The 18,333-nt window shown below is 40.7% G+C and overlaps 1 protein-coding gene across 5 annotated transcripts; it reads right to left on the bottom strand.

Moving 5' to 3' along the window:
• Positions 1 to 210: 210 nt before the first annotated feature.
• Positions 211 to 17,674, bottom strand: smpd4 (sphingomyelin phosphodiesterase 4). 5 transcript variants are annotated; one of them, XM_044183488.1, is made up of 20 exons: positions 17,515 to 17,674; positions 17,052 to 17,141; positions 16,710 to 16,796; positions 14,796 to 14,932; positions 14,615 to 14,690; positions 13,216 to 13,324; positions 12,502 to 12,554; positions 12,024 to 12,175; positions 11,652 to 11,784; positions 11,412 to 11,483; positions 7,578 to 7,715; positions 5,968 to 6,122; positions 5,400 to 5,490; positions 4,897 to 4,994; positions 4,443 to 4,606; positions 3,517 to 3,722; positions 3,144 to 3,374; positions 2,254 to 2,385; positions 2,006 to 2,134; positions 211 to 1,472 (listed from the first exon to the last, which is right to left on the bottom strand). In XM_044183488.1, the coding sequence occupies exons 2-20, from the start codon at positions 17,088 to 17,090 to the stop codon at positions 1,152 to 1,154; spliced, it is 2,523 nt and encodes an 840-aa protein (XP_044039423.1). In that variant the 5' UTR covers positions 17,091 to 17,141; positions 17,515 to 17,674; the 3' UTR covers positions 211 to 1,151. The 5 variants fall into 5 exon arrangements, with proteins under 5 accessions (XP_044039423.1, XP_044039442.1, XP_044039433.1 ...); XM_044183507.1 differs by having other exon boundaries at positions 7,626 to 7,715; XM_044183498.1 differs by having other exon boundaries at positions 17,554 to 17,575.
• Between the last annotated feature and the right edge of the window lie 659 nt (positions 17,675 to 18,333).

Genomic DNA, 18,333 nt, shown 5'->3' with positions numbered 1-18,333 from the left:
TGTATTAACCATAATATATTTCTATTTATGTTCATTTTTTACCTTTTCAGAAGTGTATGTATGAGACAAAGTTAAAATGCAGATTAATTACCAATATCTGCAATAATTAACTGTAAGTCCCTAGAATACCTCCAATTTATCTTAAAATACTTGTCTTCCACAGTGTATGTGATTGGTACACGTCCCCTCAATGAATAAGAGAACTACAAACAAGTGCAAACACTTTATTGAGTCTTTTGGACATATATGCATTCTGCTTTCACTGAGAAAAATATTCAGTTTATTCCATCAGCACAGTTTGAATGTTTTGACCTGCACCTGTTCTCAGATGCTTGTTGAAAAATAACAAAAAGAGTAGCAACGCTCTGTATTTATTTACAAGGTTGTGTGAACCACATTTAAAAACAAGTCAAGCAAGTCATATCAAAAGCAAGAACCAAAGAGCTGCCAGTCTACTGCCAACAGGTTTCTTACATGTCCCATTTCAAAATGTCCCTTTACAAAGTCCTGGATATCTGAAGATTTTGCTCAACGTTCAGAAATAGACCATTCACACTATAGCGCGCCGTATCACTCTAGACCTCATGAGAATAACAGGATTATTCCCCACAGGCATCGACTCTGATCTTCACTGTAACAGGAGGCAAGCTAAAATATTTCTCTACAGGGATCCGTATTGATTAGTCGATCAGTCGATCGACAGAAACTTTATTGGCAACTATTTTGATAATTGATTAATCGTTTTAAGTAAAAGCTCCAAACATTTTCTTGTTTAAGCATCTCAAATGTGAAAATTTGCTGCTTTTCCTCGTCTTTTCCTCATGTTAAACAGAATATTTGGGGGTTTAAGACTGTTGGTCGGAAAAAAACAGAACATCACTTTGGGCTTTAGGACATTTTTAAACTGGTGTTATATAGGCCAAACGATTAATCAAGAAAATGATTTGCAGATTAATCAATTGTGAAAATAATCGTTAGTTGCAAACTGCTAAATCAATAACATACTACATTATTCATCATACTTTGCATGGGACCACTCAACACTTAGTTCGTTAGTTTTCACACATTTTTTGCAAAACATTCGAAGCTGGAATTGATCAAATTCATTATGTGTATTTTTCCCAGACATGTGTAGGAACCCTGTTTCTCAGCTAGTGTGTTTTCAGTTTGTCTCCAAACAGCGTCATCAACAGTCCATACAGGAATCCCCCCGTGAGGATGAGCAGGGTGCTGGATATGGGGCCAAACGACAGGAGGGCTCCTAACACGTACAAGAGCAGCAGCAGCAGCATCGTCCTGTAGCTGGCCAGCGGGCGCAGGCTCAGCCTTGGCTGGTGCTTCCTCTCTAACGTCCGCCGGGACGTCGGGCTCTGCTTTAGTTTTGTGGTGGAACTGGAATCCGTGAAGTAGTGACGACCCAGGCGACCCAGGAAGTCTGGACGCGAGCAGAGCGCATTCATGTGTCCTCCGAACTGTGGGAGAAAGACATGAACATCTCTGAGGTTAAATTATTGTGAGAGGTTTAGTCTAGAACATGTTCGCAAACAGTTGCTTATTCACACATCCAGCAGTTATGGATCAACATTATCATTCATTTGGAGTCATGTGTCAGGCCACGCGGTACATGAAAGTCCAATATTCACTTTCCTTTTAGCTTTGGTTTGGTTTCCACCAACGCCTGAGAAAAATATCAGACACTTTCAGCAGCTAAATGCTACTTTGTGTTCACCAGCTGGTCGCTAACTTTGTCTGCTTTGCGCCGGGTCAATCCACTAGCACGCAGTAGGTTTATCGGAGCTTTCTCACTGGAAAACGACACTGAGAGCGGTGAGAGTGAAGCAAAACAGTAAAGCTGCAGGCTGTAAAACCAAAACAATGAGCTGAAAGATGCTAAAATGCTCCGTAGAGCTGGGGGGGGAACCACAGATTAAAGTAATAATATAATTATCTTGGTCACCATTAACCCCTTTTCACATTGTGACAGCCACCTACAGAAACCACTTACCCTCCCATTAACCAGAGAAGAGATCCTGTAGAAAAGCCTGACCAGCACGGCGTTCTCATAGCTCCTAATGGGCTGGAGCTCTGGGTCTCCTTGATACTGAATGTCAAACCTGCGCAGTCCACTTATGATCTGCACAAAAGGCCACACACACACACACACACACACACACACACACACACAGGTTCAGGGTTTTAGTCTTTGCCTCTTGGCCCACATTCGCATGCCCTCCAATTATTTGAAATACTAACCTGCCTCCTGCCCAGGTCAGTTAGAATGAGTCCGTTCTCTCCCTGGATGCAGTCTGGCAGCTGCTTGCAGTTGCCATCATCCTGGGAAGAACCCAGGTTGGATATAAGCTGAGTCAGCTGCCCTTGGTTCAGCTACAAAACAAAGAAACGTCAAATTAACCGGGAGGTTTTTACATGAATGAATAACTGAAAAGTTCCTCTGAATGTCCAGCACTTCCTGTTGGCATTGGCAATAACAGCACATGGAATGTATATGCTCAAATAATAGAATAAACTATAAATGCACTGGTCTGAGGTTTCAAGATTTAGAGATCTATCTGGCATTCCTAACTTTTAAAGACTGTTCAAAATAACTGGTTGAACAAGACAAGTCTACTTATGTCAACAGCTTTTGGATTTTAGAATATCAAGAACACTCACTGGATTTGAAAATGCCTGGGAAATAAAGAAAGTAATCCTGATTGTTGAAATTCATTCAGACATTCATGGTCCCCAGAAGATGTATCCTAATGACATGTAGTGGCGCTAGAGAAAAAGTCTGAGGATCACCAGAGGTGGAGATTTGTGGTTTTGTGTGAAATATCGCGACAATTATTGGATGGATTGCCATGAAATTTGGTTCAGACATTCATGTTCTTCTCAGGATGAATTGTAATAACTTTGGTGATCCCTTAACTTTTCATTTAGCGCCACCATCAGGTCAAAATTTCAATTTGTCCAATACTTTGGTTTATGACCAAATACCTGCAAAGCTCGTGTCATGTTCCAATATAATAAATATAAACAAAATTTTAAAAAAGGCAATAAAATAAATTGTCTACACTGAATGTTTACCAGGAGGAAATTAAACACAGGGAAATTAAACTAAGCAACAGTCAAAGTAATCTCACCTTGAAGATTTGACACAAGTTCTCCAAAGCTCTCTCCAGGAATTCGTGGGTCTTTTTTAAACATTCTCCACTCTCCTCGGGCTCGGCCCCGGAGAAGGTGTTGTTGAGATCAGGAGAGCCCATCCCAAACCAGGACAGGAACGAGTTATTGGCCGCCACCTCACTGGAGTGATCCGATATCCTCTTGGCCGTCTGTCTGGCTTGTGCAATTATCTGGATTAACTTCATGACCTGCAAAATGGACATAACATTTTGACTTTGAGCCACCACAACAGGTCGTTTCAGTATGACTTCCCACTGCATTCTGATTAACTTCGTCCCCTGCCGAAGTAAAACTATTTTGCCACTACAGTAGGTTCGTGCGTAAACTTACCGCTCCTCTGAGCTCAGTGCCGAACATCTGTTTGTACTGGCAGTCCTGGCCTTCCAAAGCATAGACGTGGCTCTTCACCCTGAATACCATATCTGTCATCACACGTTGCCGTGACGACAGGTAGCTGCCTCCTTGGCTCGGCGTCAGGTAGCCACGGGGTTGGCGGTGGTGGAGGACGTGCTCTGGCTCCAGAAACAACTGCTCTCCTGGTGAGAGATGTTTGGTTCAGTTTGTTTGTTTATGCGAGATATACTTTCCCCCTGCAAAATCAGAAGTTATCAAAATGTCTACAATTGAAACAAAAGATCATTTTCATTACAGATTAATCTGCTGATTACATTCTCAATTCATCGTTTGTATATAAAATGTCAGAAAAAGTGAAACATGCCCATCACACTTTCCCAGAGCCCAAGGTGACGTCTTCAGATCATTTTTTTGACCGACCGAGTGACCAAAACACAAAGAACTTTTGGCATTTTTGCTTTAAAATAATTTATGAATCATTCATCAGAATTGATTGAATTTTCTTTCGACTAACCGATAAATCATCAACCAGTCAATAAATCGTTTCAGCAGTAAAAATGTAATCTTATTTATACCACATTGTGTGTCAGCTGTGCGTGAAAAACAAAAGATGTGATAGAGTGGAGCTGTTGAAGTCAAGAGATGAAAAAGTTCTGTGGCACGAGCAGGGCAAGTGATGGCATTTACTCCTAGTTTGATATGGTTGATACATATACATTTATACTTTTTTCCATTTGGTTTCTCCATACAATAGAAGTAGCAACAATTTCATATGACGAACACAATACGTTGATAAAATCAAATATCCGAATAAAACACCGAGATAAAATCGATTGCTTGAAAAAACACTGCGACAACATGTCTTCACCTCATGTCTGTGTTGTTTGCCTTTCTGTCCTCACCTTTCTGGATCATCTCAGCAAGGTTTGGCTGAGCAAAGACTTTGGCCACCCTGAAGACCATCAGTGCATTTTTGGCATTAACCAGATCTGTCCTCACGGTTCTGTTCAGAAAAACCTGGAAGAGCTTCGTGTACATGAGCAGGTTCTCCTGAACAAAAGACTCCCTGTAAAAGAGCGAGTTAACGTCAGAACCAAACTGACTACAGTCAATACAACACCGTCACCTCGATAATCATCAGCATCTCATCTAGTCCTTAAACTACAGTATGACCACAATAATCACCCTGTTTACCAACACAGGTAATTACACCAATTACTGTGTGTATATCTAAATATTTTTTCTGTTTCATTCATGTTTGTAGGAAAACGAGGTCCACTCGATGTTCACTGCATCTTGGATTATTCCAGAAAAGGTTCCTGAATTTAAGCCAAAAGACAAAGACACCAGACTCACCATTTGTCCGGTACTGTTCTGTTTTGGTCTGGCTGAGAATTGGTCTTCTCCCCTGTGTATCTCCACGGTTGGATGTAGCTCAGCCATGTCTCCAACACCTAAACACAGAAATGATACACTCTCTTTACAATAACCTAAATACTGAGACAGTGTGTTTCTACAGCTTTATAGCTGAAATAATCCTTCCGTAGCTAGAAGACACTCGGACCTTCTCACCCCTAACCACAGGCTGCTTGTTGCAATAACTGAGAAATTAAAACTTACTGTACTGTCACTGCACTGAAATTCTGTATGAAATGGCGCATCAGAAGGAAGTGGTTTCCCCATACGAAGGTCTAAGCAGAGCCGAAGCGCCGCTGAACAAGGAACCAAACCAACCAAAGTTCTAGCTGCTAACAGCAGAAGACTGTATCTTCTGCAGATTTGTATCTGGCAGCTCCCAGGTTAAAAATGCATTAATATTGTAATTATACAGGAATATATATTTGTTTGGTGAGACCTACCGCTCTGAAAGAGGCGTCGAGAGGCCAGTGACCGAAGCAATGCTGGAGAAACAGGTACAGTTTCTGCTGCACAAAACGCTGCACCACCACTCTGTAGGCAAGAGGAACGTCAAACATTTTGTGCTCGTTAAGGGTGAGTTTCATGAACACATACTGTAGATATGTAAACACACAATTAAATCAGAGCCATTCATTTTTGAAACATCAGTGAATCCCATTTAAACATTCATTTTCCTAATATTGTGATGCCGGAGAAATGGTAGACAGAGGCGAGTTGGTTTAGTCAAATTTAGTTAAAACATTTCGCACTGTAGTGACAACTATCTTGAGTTTTTTATATGGGCAGGAAAAAGTCAACAGTGACCAAGACAGAGTAAAGTCAAAGTAAAAACAGGCAAGAGACAGACAAGTCCACAAAATGAATCAAGAAGTACTGAAATCCAACTCAAGAATTAGAGCTCTGCTTTACTTGGCGCTGTTAGCGGATCATAAAATGGCGTCAAACATGTCAAGTAAGACCTGCAGCATTGCCACAGAGTCTGACAGTAACATGTATGATGAAGCTGACCTCTTGAACTCCTCCAGCGGGCTGGTGTGAGTGTGCGAGTGGGCTGAGGGTGAGGAGGACAGCTGCTCGGGCTTCAGGCTGCTGGAGAAGGCATGCAGATGTTTCACCAGGAGACGCACCACCAGTACGTGCTCCTCTGTCGGGCTGAAGGGTTCCTGAAAAGGCAACCGGTCACACAGTGCTACACAAATGCATCCACACCCAATCAGCTCCCAGTTTCCAAAGCAGCCAATCATAATGCTTCCCAGTCCAAAAGCAGCCAAACAATCGTCAAAGGCTCAGAGCATTTTCTATTATAGAGTATAGAGGTCTCACGCCTATGAATCATTTGGTTTTTCCAATATTACTGGGAGAGACTGGACCAGGTTGTAAAACTGTTTAATACTATGACAGTAATTAATGGCTACACAGAGTACACCTGATATATAACGTAGTCATTTGAACCTTGATGTGGATATAAAAGTATATTTGATTTGTATAAATTTTATACATTTTTTTAAAGATGTTCAATCATTCATTTTGAAATTATGACTTATTTACAACCTTGATTTATCAAAATGTAAGTATCAAATTACATTTTAATAAATTACACTCTGGGAAACAGAATGAAAAGTGGGACCTCAGTGCTCCATTAACTGCTTACAGCAAAGCTGCTATGTCACAAAGATGCAATGTTTCCTCTTCTAGATAATGCCAGCCATCCCAAACATCACCTCTGTAAAGTGCGTTCTATGTGAATTTAGGCTAAGAATTAAAAACATTTATTTAATAATGAAATTATTTTATGAATGGCAGATAAGATAAAGATTGTTTAAAATGTAGTAGTATCTTTTGCTTTACATAGAGCAGTAGTGTCAACAGAAAGACACATTCATCAACATGAACATGTAAAGCAGCAAAGCACACCAGACTTTGTGTAAAAAAGCATGCCTTTAAAAATCAGCAAAAGAGAACCAGCCGCTCAAAGATTCAATTTCCAAAGCTTCATTCCACAATTAATTTTCCTGTCAAGGATACTTCTCATATATAGGAAACAAAAGAGCAAGATTTTGGGCGACCATAAAAGCAGAAGGATTTTCTGTTAAACTGTTGACAGCAGTCGAACGTAGAGGACAGGCCTAGTAACGTAATCTCTGGTTTCTCAAATTGTGGGTAAGGACCAAACACTGCTGCTTGTGGATTCTGATATGAAAAGATGGACCTCTTTCAACAGCCAGCCAGAAGGCATTAAACCTGGCTTAATTTTAAAGTCAAGCTCAAAAGGGAGAACTAATCCCTGACCTAAGCGGTAAAAAAACATGCCAACATGAATAGGTAACTACTGCTGCTTAACAAGGCCAAATTGTCTTTTATCATTTGGGTTGTGGGTGACAATACATTGTGCATCGCAATTCACCAATCACTTCCACCTTTTCACTAGCTGTTTTTTAGAATAGCTAAAACCATACACTTGTCTACTTATGTGCAAAAGCAGAATAAAGCATGTGACCTAATCAGTCGTAGCTGATGTCTGCCAGCATCAGGCTGGTGACTGGAGGGACAATGTCTCACCGTGTTTGTCAATATGAGAGAAGTACCCTTGACTGTGACCTTAACTGACTGAGGTTTACCTCCAGGAGGCCCCAGAGGGGCGGGGGTGAATGAAAAGGTAAAAGTACTTGGTAGGTGTGGAGGGTCCCAGAGCCTGGTGGGGCGTGGGGTTGGCACGGCATGCTGGACATACTGAGGCGATACTGCAGCAGCGCCAGCTGTTCAACCGTAACCACCAGGGGGGGAGAGGAAGATGGAATAAGAGGAAAGATAACAACAAAAGGTGGAGGAAGAGGAACAACAGCGAAGAAAGAGGAAGTGGAAAAGTGACAATAAGGGAGGACGAGGAAGAGGAGGAAGGAGAAGAAAAGGGCGCAGGAGGAAGGTATACATGAGAACAGGAGAAAAAGGAGGCAGCAAAAAAAGTCGAGTGCAACCAGACAGAAACAATTGGCCAAAAACGTTCAGGAGGAAAGGAGCAGAAAACAGGGGAGGAGACAAACAAAAAGAACATATTGACTGTGGGAACACAATGCTTTAACTGCTGGGGAACGCTGCAGAGACCTTTCCTACGCTCCAGACAAAGGGGGTTACATGGTTGTAGGGACGGGAATCATTTCACACAGGATCAAAGGAAAAGAAAATCACAACTGCTAAAGAATGTAAATTGATGGAAATGTTTTTTGTCAATTGACAAATTAATATAAATTGTTTGACTGAGTTGTAATGTACACATGCTTCCCTCTGAAGCAATGAGAGGTCTGCACCAATGACTCCAGAGCTATCGTGGATAAATGCATTACTTCCAATGCGCTGGCTATTGGAAGTATCAACTAGGTTAGGAGCGACTGGACAAGCACATCCACGTTTCAAAATAAAAAAATAAAGGGTGTGGCCGCAAGCAACGCGCCAGTTTGTGTGTTTTACAACACTCCACCATATATCCAGATGGATATGTAAACTTTTAAATAGCATACCAGTTTTAATAATTCCCATCCCTACTGTTTAACATCATTAACAGAGTGAACTCAAAATGTAAGATTTAGTTTTGTGCCAATAAAACCATCAAAATAATCAACAGTGCCCAACTGTGTTAACAGAGGCACAACACACAGGAAGTTTTGTGGTCTGGTAAACTAATACATATTAAACAAATGACATGTTATCTTATACTCTGAGAAGGTTAATTCATATTTAATGGCATCCAACAGTGAGATAGTTTTGTTAAATATACACTGTAGAGCTAAAATCAACCTGGTCGAAATCTTGCAATTTAAGCCCACTCTTAACAGGATGGACACACACACACACAGTAACTCAACACAGTGATTAATATATATTTTAAAGGGTGAGCATTTAGTACAGGGGAGGTACACTTGACAAAAACTGCAATTTAGGATGCAGGTCATAGGTCAGCATGTCAAGGAGGTGAAGGTTTGTTTCACTGTTTCCTATGCAGCCTTATGGAGCAGTAATTGAGCTCAATACTTGATACGGATAATTAATCAGAAACTATTTTGATAATTGAGTAATTTTCTATCAAAAACACCTAAAATTTGTCAGTTCCAGCTTCTAAAATGTGAGGATTTGCCATTTTCCCTTCTCTTACATTAAAGTAAACTGAAAATCTTTTTATACACCAAACGATTCATCCAGAAAATAATTGTGAGATTAATCAATAATGAAAATAACTGTTAGTTGCAGTACTAATCTTAACTAAACAATAAGTACTCCATTATTTTAGATTTTGAAGTAATTACAGACAACAGTACTGCTACATAAATACTAAGGAAACAGTGTTGTTGGGTGAATAAGCAAGTGTGTACTGCATCACACTAACCATGCAATCATATAGCAGAGAGTCAAAACGTATATAACTACAGTGCCTTATCCTACATACTGTATGTATGGTGCAGGTAAAAGGAACAAACAACACCAGCATAAAGTCTCACTGTGATTGCTTTTGATGGGTGGAGCAACTTAACCTACAGTATATTAAACATTACATTAACACATGGTTATCATAACACAATCAGAATGGGAAATTCTGCAACTGTAACAGGTGGACACTTTTAGAGCAACCCATTGGATGCTTCAAAAAGGTTCTGCAGTACTGCTATTTTATTTTATTTTAAGTACACTTTTGACTTAAGGTTCAAAGTAGCTCTAAGCTTCTAGCACAAATCGTGCATCTTTATTTCATCTCCATGTTTTTTGTGTAATAAAAGATATTACTTGCTATATTCACCAGTTAGGACTGCCATGCCCTATTTGGACACACTGTTAAACCCTGATGAGGTACTTTGCTTTAGGTCAACTTCTTTCTCAGTGAACCTCTACTATGTCACGGAGCATTTTGAACAGCAATGTTATTTACAGCCTGTGTGTTTGATTAATTTTTCATTGACGCTGTGTTAATCTGTTGTTTCAAAATGGAGAATATTTAAAAAGGGAAATTACGGTATATTTAAACCTGGTGTATTTCCCATAAATGTGACTAATGTAACTCTCTGGGTCACGCTTACTTTATCTCGCCACCTCCGTCGTAGAGATTCGGGGAAACGAGGACTCGCGCAAAACAACGTATATCAGATTTTTACATGAATCAACATTTCTCTGAGTCTGACTGAAAGTAACCACAGAGAGTAGTCACCTGGAACAGCCACTATTTCTGACTGTATAAGGATCTACATCCGGGCCAACTCTCGGCCTGACCTAGTCATCCTGCAGATTCATCTGCCTGCCAGACCTGATAGGAAATAGTATGGACATTTGTCCAAGGGCATTTCCACAGGCCAGAACTGTAGAGTCAAACATTTCAAAAGTTAATTTCTATTGGGGTTCCTGGGATAAAAAATATCACTACAGGTGGTAGTGTAGAGCATCTCTGCTCGGAGATCCTTGATATGAAAATGTTTTAAGAACCCTGCATTGAAGGGGATCCAATTTGCTGTGCACCCTCTACAGAGTCTCCAGAAACCTCCACCGTGTTTTGGATTTATGTTGGTGTTTCACATGCAACCACACACAGAACGTATTAACAGAACAAACACTCGGTGACATGGACATGCCAGCATGCAAAGGACGTGAAAGGAAGCAAAAGCACTACTACCGGAAACACATGCCAAATTCCTCAATGCAGTAGCTTTACTCGGCAGCTACTCATATGCTATACATTCTAAAAGGGATTTAAAAAAACCTTTCAAATATTACCCAGATAATGTGATGCTTCTAAAGTGGGGAACAGGGATGCCTGCTGTGCGTTCACACTGTAAGCAACTCAAGAAACCTTCTAACTTTAGTCAGCTGATTCACGTCTCTTTGTTTGTCACTGCAGAAGAACTAGCTGCAGCCAAAGTTTTCGACAGTTGCGCCCATCAACACGAAATGATGTGCAATTGTGCAATAAGCTGCTTTATCTTAAGGACTCCTGGTGTTATGTAGAAATGTGGCTGCTTGCAGCGTGAACACGGGGTTATGGGTAAAGTTGTCCTTCAGTAGTGATAAACAATACATTTTTTAACCCTAAGCTTACCTAAAACATGAAAACTATCATTTTCTTTGTAATTACGGTTATGGACAACTTCACCCTAGCCGGCTCAGGGTGTTTTTTGTATTTACCAGCCACAGTAGCTGGTACATCTTAAAACTCAGCCAGTACACAATTTTACAAAACATGGTTTTAGAGTGGGACCTCCCAACGGTAGCTGGTCAGGTGCCAAGGTGGCTCACAGACAAAATTACCAACCACACGGCTGCTGGCCAGCACCCTGGGCTTGCTCCGAGATGGGACGGAGATGGTGGAGGTGTGTGTGTGTGTGGTGTGGGGTTGTGGTCAACCAGTCAACAGCCAGCTGTGCGATGCTGCAGTGCAGGGGAGAGGAGGGGGAGGGGGTTGGGGAGATTTCTCTTACCTTCACCTGAGGAGACTGCAGCTTCTGGTACATCTCCAAGGAGTAGTGGTGGAGCCAGATCTCCACAAACATCTTAGGACAAACACACACATTTCTAGAACCTTTCACTTTGACAACATTTTGTAGCTCTCAGACACAAAACCCAAGTCGTCGCATTTCTAAATAATCTTACTGCACTGACAAATGTTAACATTCTGTATATGGGAAGCACAGTAGTCCACAGCTTGATTTGTGTCTTACCTGTAACAGTGTTTCGGACCTCCAGATTTCCTGGGCTGCGGGGTCTGCGTTAACTGAGGGTTGATGGAATATGTGATGTTTCAGGAGACTGGGGCTGTGAACGCCGTAACCAGCAAAAGAAACACTGGAAGATCTGTTGAATTTAAGGTAGGAAGAGAGCGGAATTATAAAACATTGCAAAAAAAAAAAAACAATATTTTTTTGTTATGCTGTGTCAAACATTCAATTGTTCAACCTCCACTGGGATTTTCTTCTTTTCTTTATTAAAAGGTTTGTTTAAATGCACTTCATGAAAATAACTTCACATTTTGCTAAAATCTTCAGACACATATGCCTCTAATAGATTTATTAAACCTTTCTTGCTATAAATACCTCGGTGAAGGTGCAGTGACAGAACCTCTGGAGTCAGAGAAAGGGGATGGGGGCACACTCCCTTCACTGGGGAGGAAGTACTTGAGGTAAGTGTCCACTAACACAAAGTAAGCACTATCAGTGGAGCTTCCATGTTGGCCTTGAGGGTAGTTCTGAAAACATAAAGAGTACTGATCAGTTCTCCCTGTGAGAAATAATATGGCAGCTGGTTGTGCTCATTCCTAAGACAACAGCCAGGCACGCCACTTACATAAAGTTATTTACTAGCAACATTTTTTTGTATAAAAGCATAAAATGTCATGGATTGGGGTATAACAACTAACTTGTAGAATTCATTGCAAAAAAACAATAAAAAGAGCACAAAACCTTCAGCAGCCCACAACTTGGTACAAACTTTAGCGGAAAATGATGACTACCCTCACAACTTTCAAGATGCACTTAACTAAGAATATCACTGACAGTACTTTGGCAAACTTACCTTTGGCGTGATGAGACAATAGGCAAAATTGAACATGAAGAATTCAAATGGATCTGAAGAACGTTAAGGAATAACCTAACTGCACAATGATGTAAAGTCTGTTCCCTCCCCTGCCTTGTATGAACCCTACTGTCGTCTTCATCGTCTGACAGTGAGTATTTTGTTAGAAAGTCTATTGTACTGTAGCTGTCACATCTTACAACTGATTAGAGCTGATATGATTAGTTTATGAATCGATTAGTCGATCGCCAGAAAAATTCTGTACCTATTTTGATAATCAAGCCATTGTTTCAGTCATTTTTCCAAGCAAAAACTGTTGCTATATATTCTCAGGTTCCAGATTTTCCAATGGGGGGGATTTGCTGCTTTTCTTTGTCATATACGACAGTAAACTAAATACCTTTGGGGTTTGATCTATTGGTCAGACAAAATGCATTTTAAAGACCTTGGGCTGTGGGAAGTTGTCTTGGGTATTTTTTCTCACTCCATTGTTGACATTTCATAGACTAAATGATTGATCAAAACAATATTCGCAGATTAACTGACAATGAAAACAGTCATTAGTTGCAGCTCAACGACTAATCAATATAATTTGTTGACATATTTTGGGGGAAAAAAGTTTTAAGAGCTGAGTGTCTGACTCGTCACGGGCAATCCCTCAATAATACCATAAAGAAAACCCAGACTGATTAGTGTTTGTGTTGGGAAGGATACTGAGAGCAAGGTTCAGAGTCAGCAGACCAGACAGGGGGAACTGCAGCTTGTTGTGGAACAGCGGACAGTCTGGGAGAACTCCCTCCTGGATGCAGGCCTTCACAGGACCCTTCAAGACACACCAAGGATGAGAATTCAAGCTACAGTGTTAAAAACAAGCTGAGGTGGACATGGCTGACATTTTGTCAAAACAAATACCAGTTACAATTCTTCAACTCTAATAGCTTTCAACACTAAATGAAGGGACATTTCATTATGAACCAGTCACTTTTTTCCAGCGCTACATCATACATGACACGCACTTATCTAATGAGAGGCGAGACACGCTCAAGAGATTATATCCCACAGTACAATTTACTGAATGAAAACCTTTATGTTCACTTTTTCACTGCAAGATTTCGATTTTTAAGATACGTCACACACATCAATTGATGCAGACACTAAAAACATGAACAGTAGATGTAAGTATTAATTTCCCCAACCTTAACCACAGACCTAACAATAAACTGACTTGTGTTAAATTTAAGCATTTTTATCAAAATGGAATCTACAATTGCTGTAGAATTATAATCTTTAAACTATTAAATCTACAATTAAGACTTTGCATATTATCAACATACCTGCCAACTATAAACAATGGTCAAAATTACAGCTCTGCATTGACATCCGTTTTCCGCTTCGTACATTCATTCAGTGGTGGCGATGCACCACGCCTGAACTGCATAATATTTCCTTATTGATCACTATTTGCCAGCAGCCAACTCAAACTGCATTGTCACAGTGGGTGCTCGGATGTTTTCTGTAAAACACTCGGCAGGAGGTATCTAGCTTAGCAGTTCAGTTTGGGTTTGAGAGCAAAATTAGGAAACAAGAACAGGTATTTAAAGAGGTTAGATAAAGAGGCTTGTTACAGTTGGGACAAACCTAAAACTTCCAACATGCAATGAAGATGAGAGAAGTTTTTTCCCTTATGTACTGTACCTGCCCAATGCATATAGAGAGGGCAGTACGCCTGTAGCATGGGCTCTAATCACAGTTCCTCCCAGCAGCTCAGTGCTGACTGCACTACTGTACCAATACACAAATCCATTAATCCTACAAGAGGAACTTCTGCTCAGTACATGTAATAGAAAAGTCAGATGGGACATCATGTCGGCCACTGATTTAAGATTGGCTAAAAATTAAATTAGATGGTTACAGGGGGCTCTGTGTACGTGGAGCAACGCAATCTTTTATCAAATATTATCAAATATACATTGCAGATGGGATGCCACTATTTACTCGAAAATCATTGTTAAAGAAATTTAAAAAAGCTTTTCTCACACACACACACACACACAGAGAAAGTATCACTAAATGCAGCTAATGATGAAAGCACTAAAGAGATAAATGTTCTTACCGGGAGATAATTGACAGGTATTTCATATTTGTACTCTTCAGCTTGAAGTTTATACACGAGCTTCATCATTGGCCCGCTGAAAACGAGATCAGAAAAGAAAAAGTACAACGTTTTATTTGATTCTTTAAACAAACAATGAGCAAAATTACACTTGGCTGATGTGAACACGTTTTGCTACTACCTGGGGTTCAGAAACTCCATTACAATGTTGTACTCATTGCTCCGTGAATGCAGGAGTCGCAGGTTCCAGCCAGCGATGATGCCGTCCAGACTGCCAAACACGCTCTCCACCAGCCAGGGGAAAATCAAGTGCAGCTCCTAAAGGGAAACACACAGACACATATGCACTGTAATCATAAAGTGGAGGCACATTTTAACACAGTACTTGGACTGCTGTGGCAGACAGCTCAGATCTAATGACCAGCAGTGAAAACCTTTAGAGCGGTTGTATGCAAAGCAGAGCTGCACTGAAACGACACGCACACTAGCAAGTGTTGGCAAATATTTATATTTAAATTATGGATTGAGTTAGTTAAAGCACCACTACGTCTGTCTATCTGCTAACTCTGGTTATTGGAGTCAGCAGTGGAAGCTAATTGCAGACGGTTATGGATCAAGTAGCTCTGTGGCCATCGTCTCACTGCGACATTGTGGCTACTGACGGCAATGCAACCCACACACGGACTGTAATACTGCTGCCTCACACTCATCCTTTGTGTCACTCACTGAAACACCAACAGCTGCTCTCAAACAGAACTTCAACCGTCCACAGTGACACTCTCGCATGCCAAGAGGAACAATTACATACTGAGCTATCTTGGTGCACTAATGTCTGTAAGACATAAGGGCATGCATGATTGATTGTACTAATTGACATCTGAACACGAGAAAGTCCAGAAAGTGTTATCTGCAATTCCGATATCACCATGAATTTCTCCGGTACAGTGTAAATTCAACCTTTGGATTCTGTGCATCTCTTTCTGTATGCAAAGTACAAATTACAGTACAAAGCACAAATTCCCTTTTAATCAAAAGCGAAGATACGAAAAGTGAAACTCAGAAGTCACAGTACTGACAGCTGTCTCCTCATACTATAAGCATTAACCATAAAAGGTTAGGTCAGCCAAGAGACAAACAGCTGACTGAGTCTGCAGTGTTGTGTGTACAAATCCAATGATTTTATTTCTAGCTTGTTCAAACACTTTGTAGAGACTAACAAAAAAATGCCACTTCACTGTATAGTGTTCAGAATAAAGCTGCTGTACAGTACAAATGTTGTTGTGTTGTTTCAGTACAAGTATGACCATTAGTCAAAAAAGAAGCAGCACCAATGCATTTTAATGAACACGAATAATACATCTGATATGACATGAATAAACTTTGGAACAGTTGTAATCGTTTACCATGTGGGAGTTAATGCTGTGAAACTATCACAATCAAATTTCCCCATATCCAATATGTATCTTCATCTTACAGCCTCACAGTGGTCAGTCATTTCAGCACATATGGCTATAAAACAAATGTCATTCACAACACATGCATTAGGGCGCAAAGACAAGCCAGCGGTGGGAGAGTTAACAGTAAGTACATACAGTAAGTATGACCACATCACACCTGTTTCAGCCTCTTTACATCGGCTCCCTGTTGGTTTCAGGACTGATTTTAAGATCTTGTTGATTACTTTTAAGGCTCTTCATGGCTCCAGACTATATTTTAGACCTTGTAATCCCTTATGAACCTTCACGTAGTCTGAGATCTTCGGGCAGGGGTCTCCTGTCTGCTCCTGAGTCCAGGATGAAAACTAAGGGGGACAGCTTTTGCCATCAGGGCCCAGAGGCTCTGGAACAACTTGCCCGAAGACATCAGGCTGTCTGAGTCAGTGTCTTCTTTAAGTCTCGTCTCAAAACACATTTTTATCTGAAAGCAGATCCTGATTTTACCTGAATTGGCTGTTTATTTTATTGCTTTTGTGTATTTCATGTGTTTTATTTCTTTATATTTCGTCATTCACTGTGTTACTTTATTTTTCTTGTTGTGAAGCACTTTGTACTTTGTTTTGATAAGTGCTCTATAAATAAAGTTTTATTATTATTACCTTTGCAGGATATTCATCAATGATCTTCACCAGATCTTGGCATCGCTGGAGGAGAGGTTTGATGATCCAGTCGGCCTTCAGATTGGCCTGGAGCAACATCGCAACACATTAATGAGCAAACTTCGTGAAGCGTAGAGTCATTTTAAGGGACAATTCATCTGTCATATGTCACCACTCAGATGGAAGACATAAACAATCGTTAAATACTAATTCAGCTACAGGTTTTAGCTGTACGACAGTGGAAGAATCACTAAGAGTTGGATGTAACGCCGTTATAACCAACAGCGAATCGTGTTGATTCTCGACTAGAAAACGTAAACAATCATGTTAAAAAACACTCACCAGTAAGAAACTGGGCTGCTGCAATGTTGGGGCAGCCATGTAGGACCCTTGTGTTTATTTCTTCTTATGTACAGTCCACTCAGATCCTACCTGGAGGTGGGAAACACGCACAAAACTTTTGAATTTCTTCAGTTGGGAGTTAGCTGGCGACACAAACAAGCCTAGCATTACTTTTGCTAGCGCCCTCTGCAGAAAACCTCGCAGATCATTGAAACAAACGGATACCGTGGAAATAGGATGATAACTGTATGTACTGTTAATCCGACAACAATGTCTTTCATTGACTGCAAAACTAAGCAGGCAGTCAATGAACCATGCAAGCTAGCATGAGCGGGCTAACTAACTTAGCTAGCAGAGAGACCTAAACTGACAGCAACTGCCGTTAAGTCGGCAAATGTCCCTGAAAAACATGAACTACAAAGGTGGAGTAAACTTCAACGCTTTCAAGTGAACACCTCTTTACCTTCGCCACTGACAGTAATTCAAAATTTCGACTACTTTCCCATCAAGCGCGCTTCCATTAGTGTGATTCAAACACGACCGAGCGTGCTGCAGTCGCGGCCGTCTTCTTCTTTGGTGTTTGGGTTGGTAGTCACGTTGTTGCTCATTACTGCCACCTTCTGGAGTTAGTGAGCTCTTCCAATACACATTTCCACTTCTTCTTCTTTCTTCTTCTTCTGTTGAGTTTTATGACGGTTGGCGTCCCTAATTGCGCATTACCGCCACCTACTGAATTATAACAGCTTCACAGTTTAAACTTTAAACATTGTCCACCCAACGTGATCCCATGCAATAGTCAATTCTATAACCCAGACCCAGTTGTCTGAGTTGATGCAACTCCTTCCCTCAGTGTAACATCCAGATCCTCTCCAGTTATGTCCACAACATTCAAGAATCTTCTTGCCGCATCCAGCACCATTTTAATCCTTTCTGACTTCCCCTTCATTTCAGCCGCACAGTTTATAACCGTGGCAATAAATGCCAACACATTTCCACTTGGGGTCCTGTTCTCAATAAGAAGAAGAAGAAGAAGAATGATAACAATGAGTTAATAAATAAAACATCCAACAATCATCCTCTCCCCTGTCCACTACCTCTACAATTAATTAGCCTTTTTTAATGTCTGATAACCCTAATCTCCATACAGTAGCTCGGTAAATGCGTCCCATCTCTCTGCCACATGTTTTCTGCATGCTATCAACACATGTTGCTTTCCCATAATGTGTGGTGTGAGGTTCAAATTACTGTGTCAGAATTACTCCCCAAAGTAAGAATATAACTG

The sequence above is a fragment of the Siniperca chuatsi genome, linkage group LG2 (assembly GCF_020085105.1).
Source record: "Siniperca chuatsi isolate FFG_IHB_CAS linkage group LG2, ASM2008510v1, whole genome shotgun sequence".
Classification (NCBI taxonomy): Eukaryota; Metazoa; Chordata; class Actinopteri; order Centrarchiformes; family Sinipercidae; genus Siniperca; species Siniperca chuatsi.
Note: the sequence above shows the minus strand (reverse complement) of the source record. Positions and strands in the feature narration are given on the sequence as shown.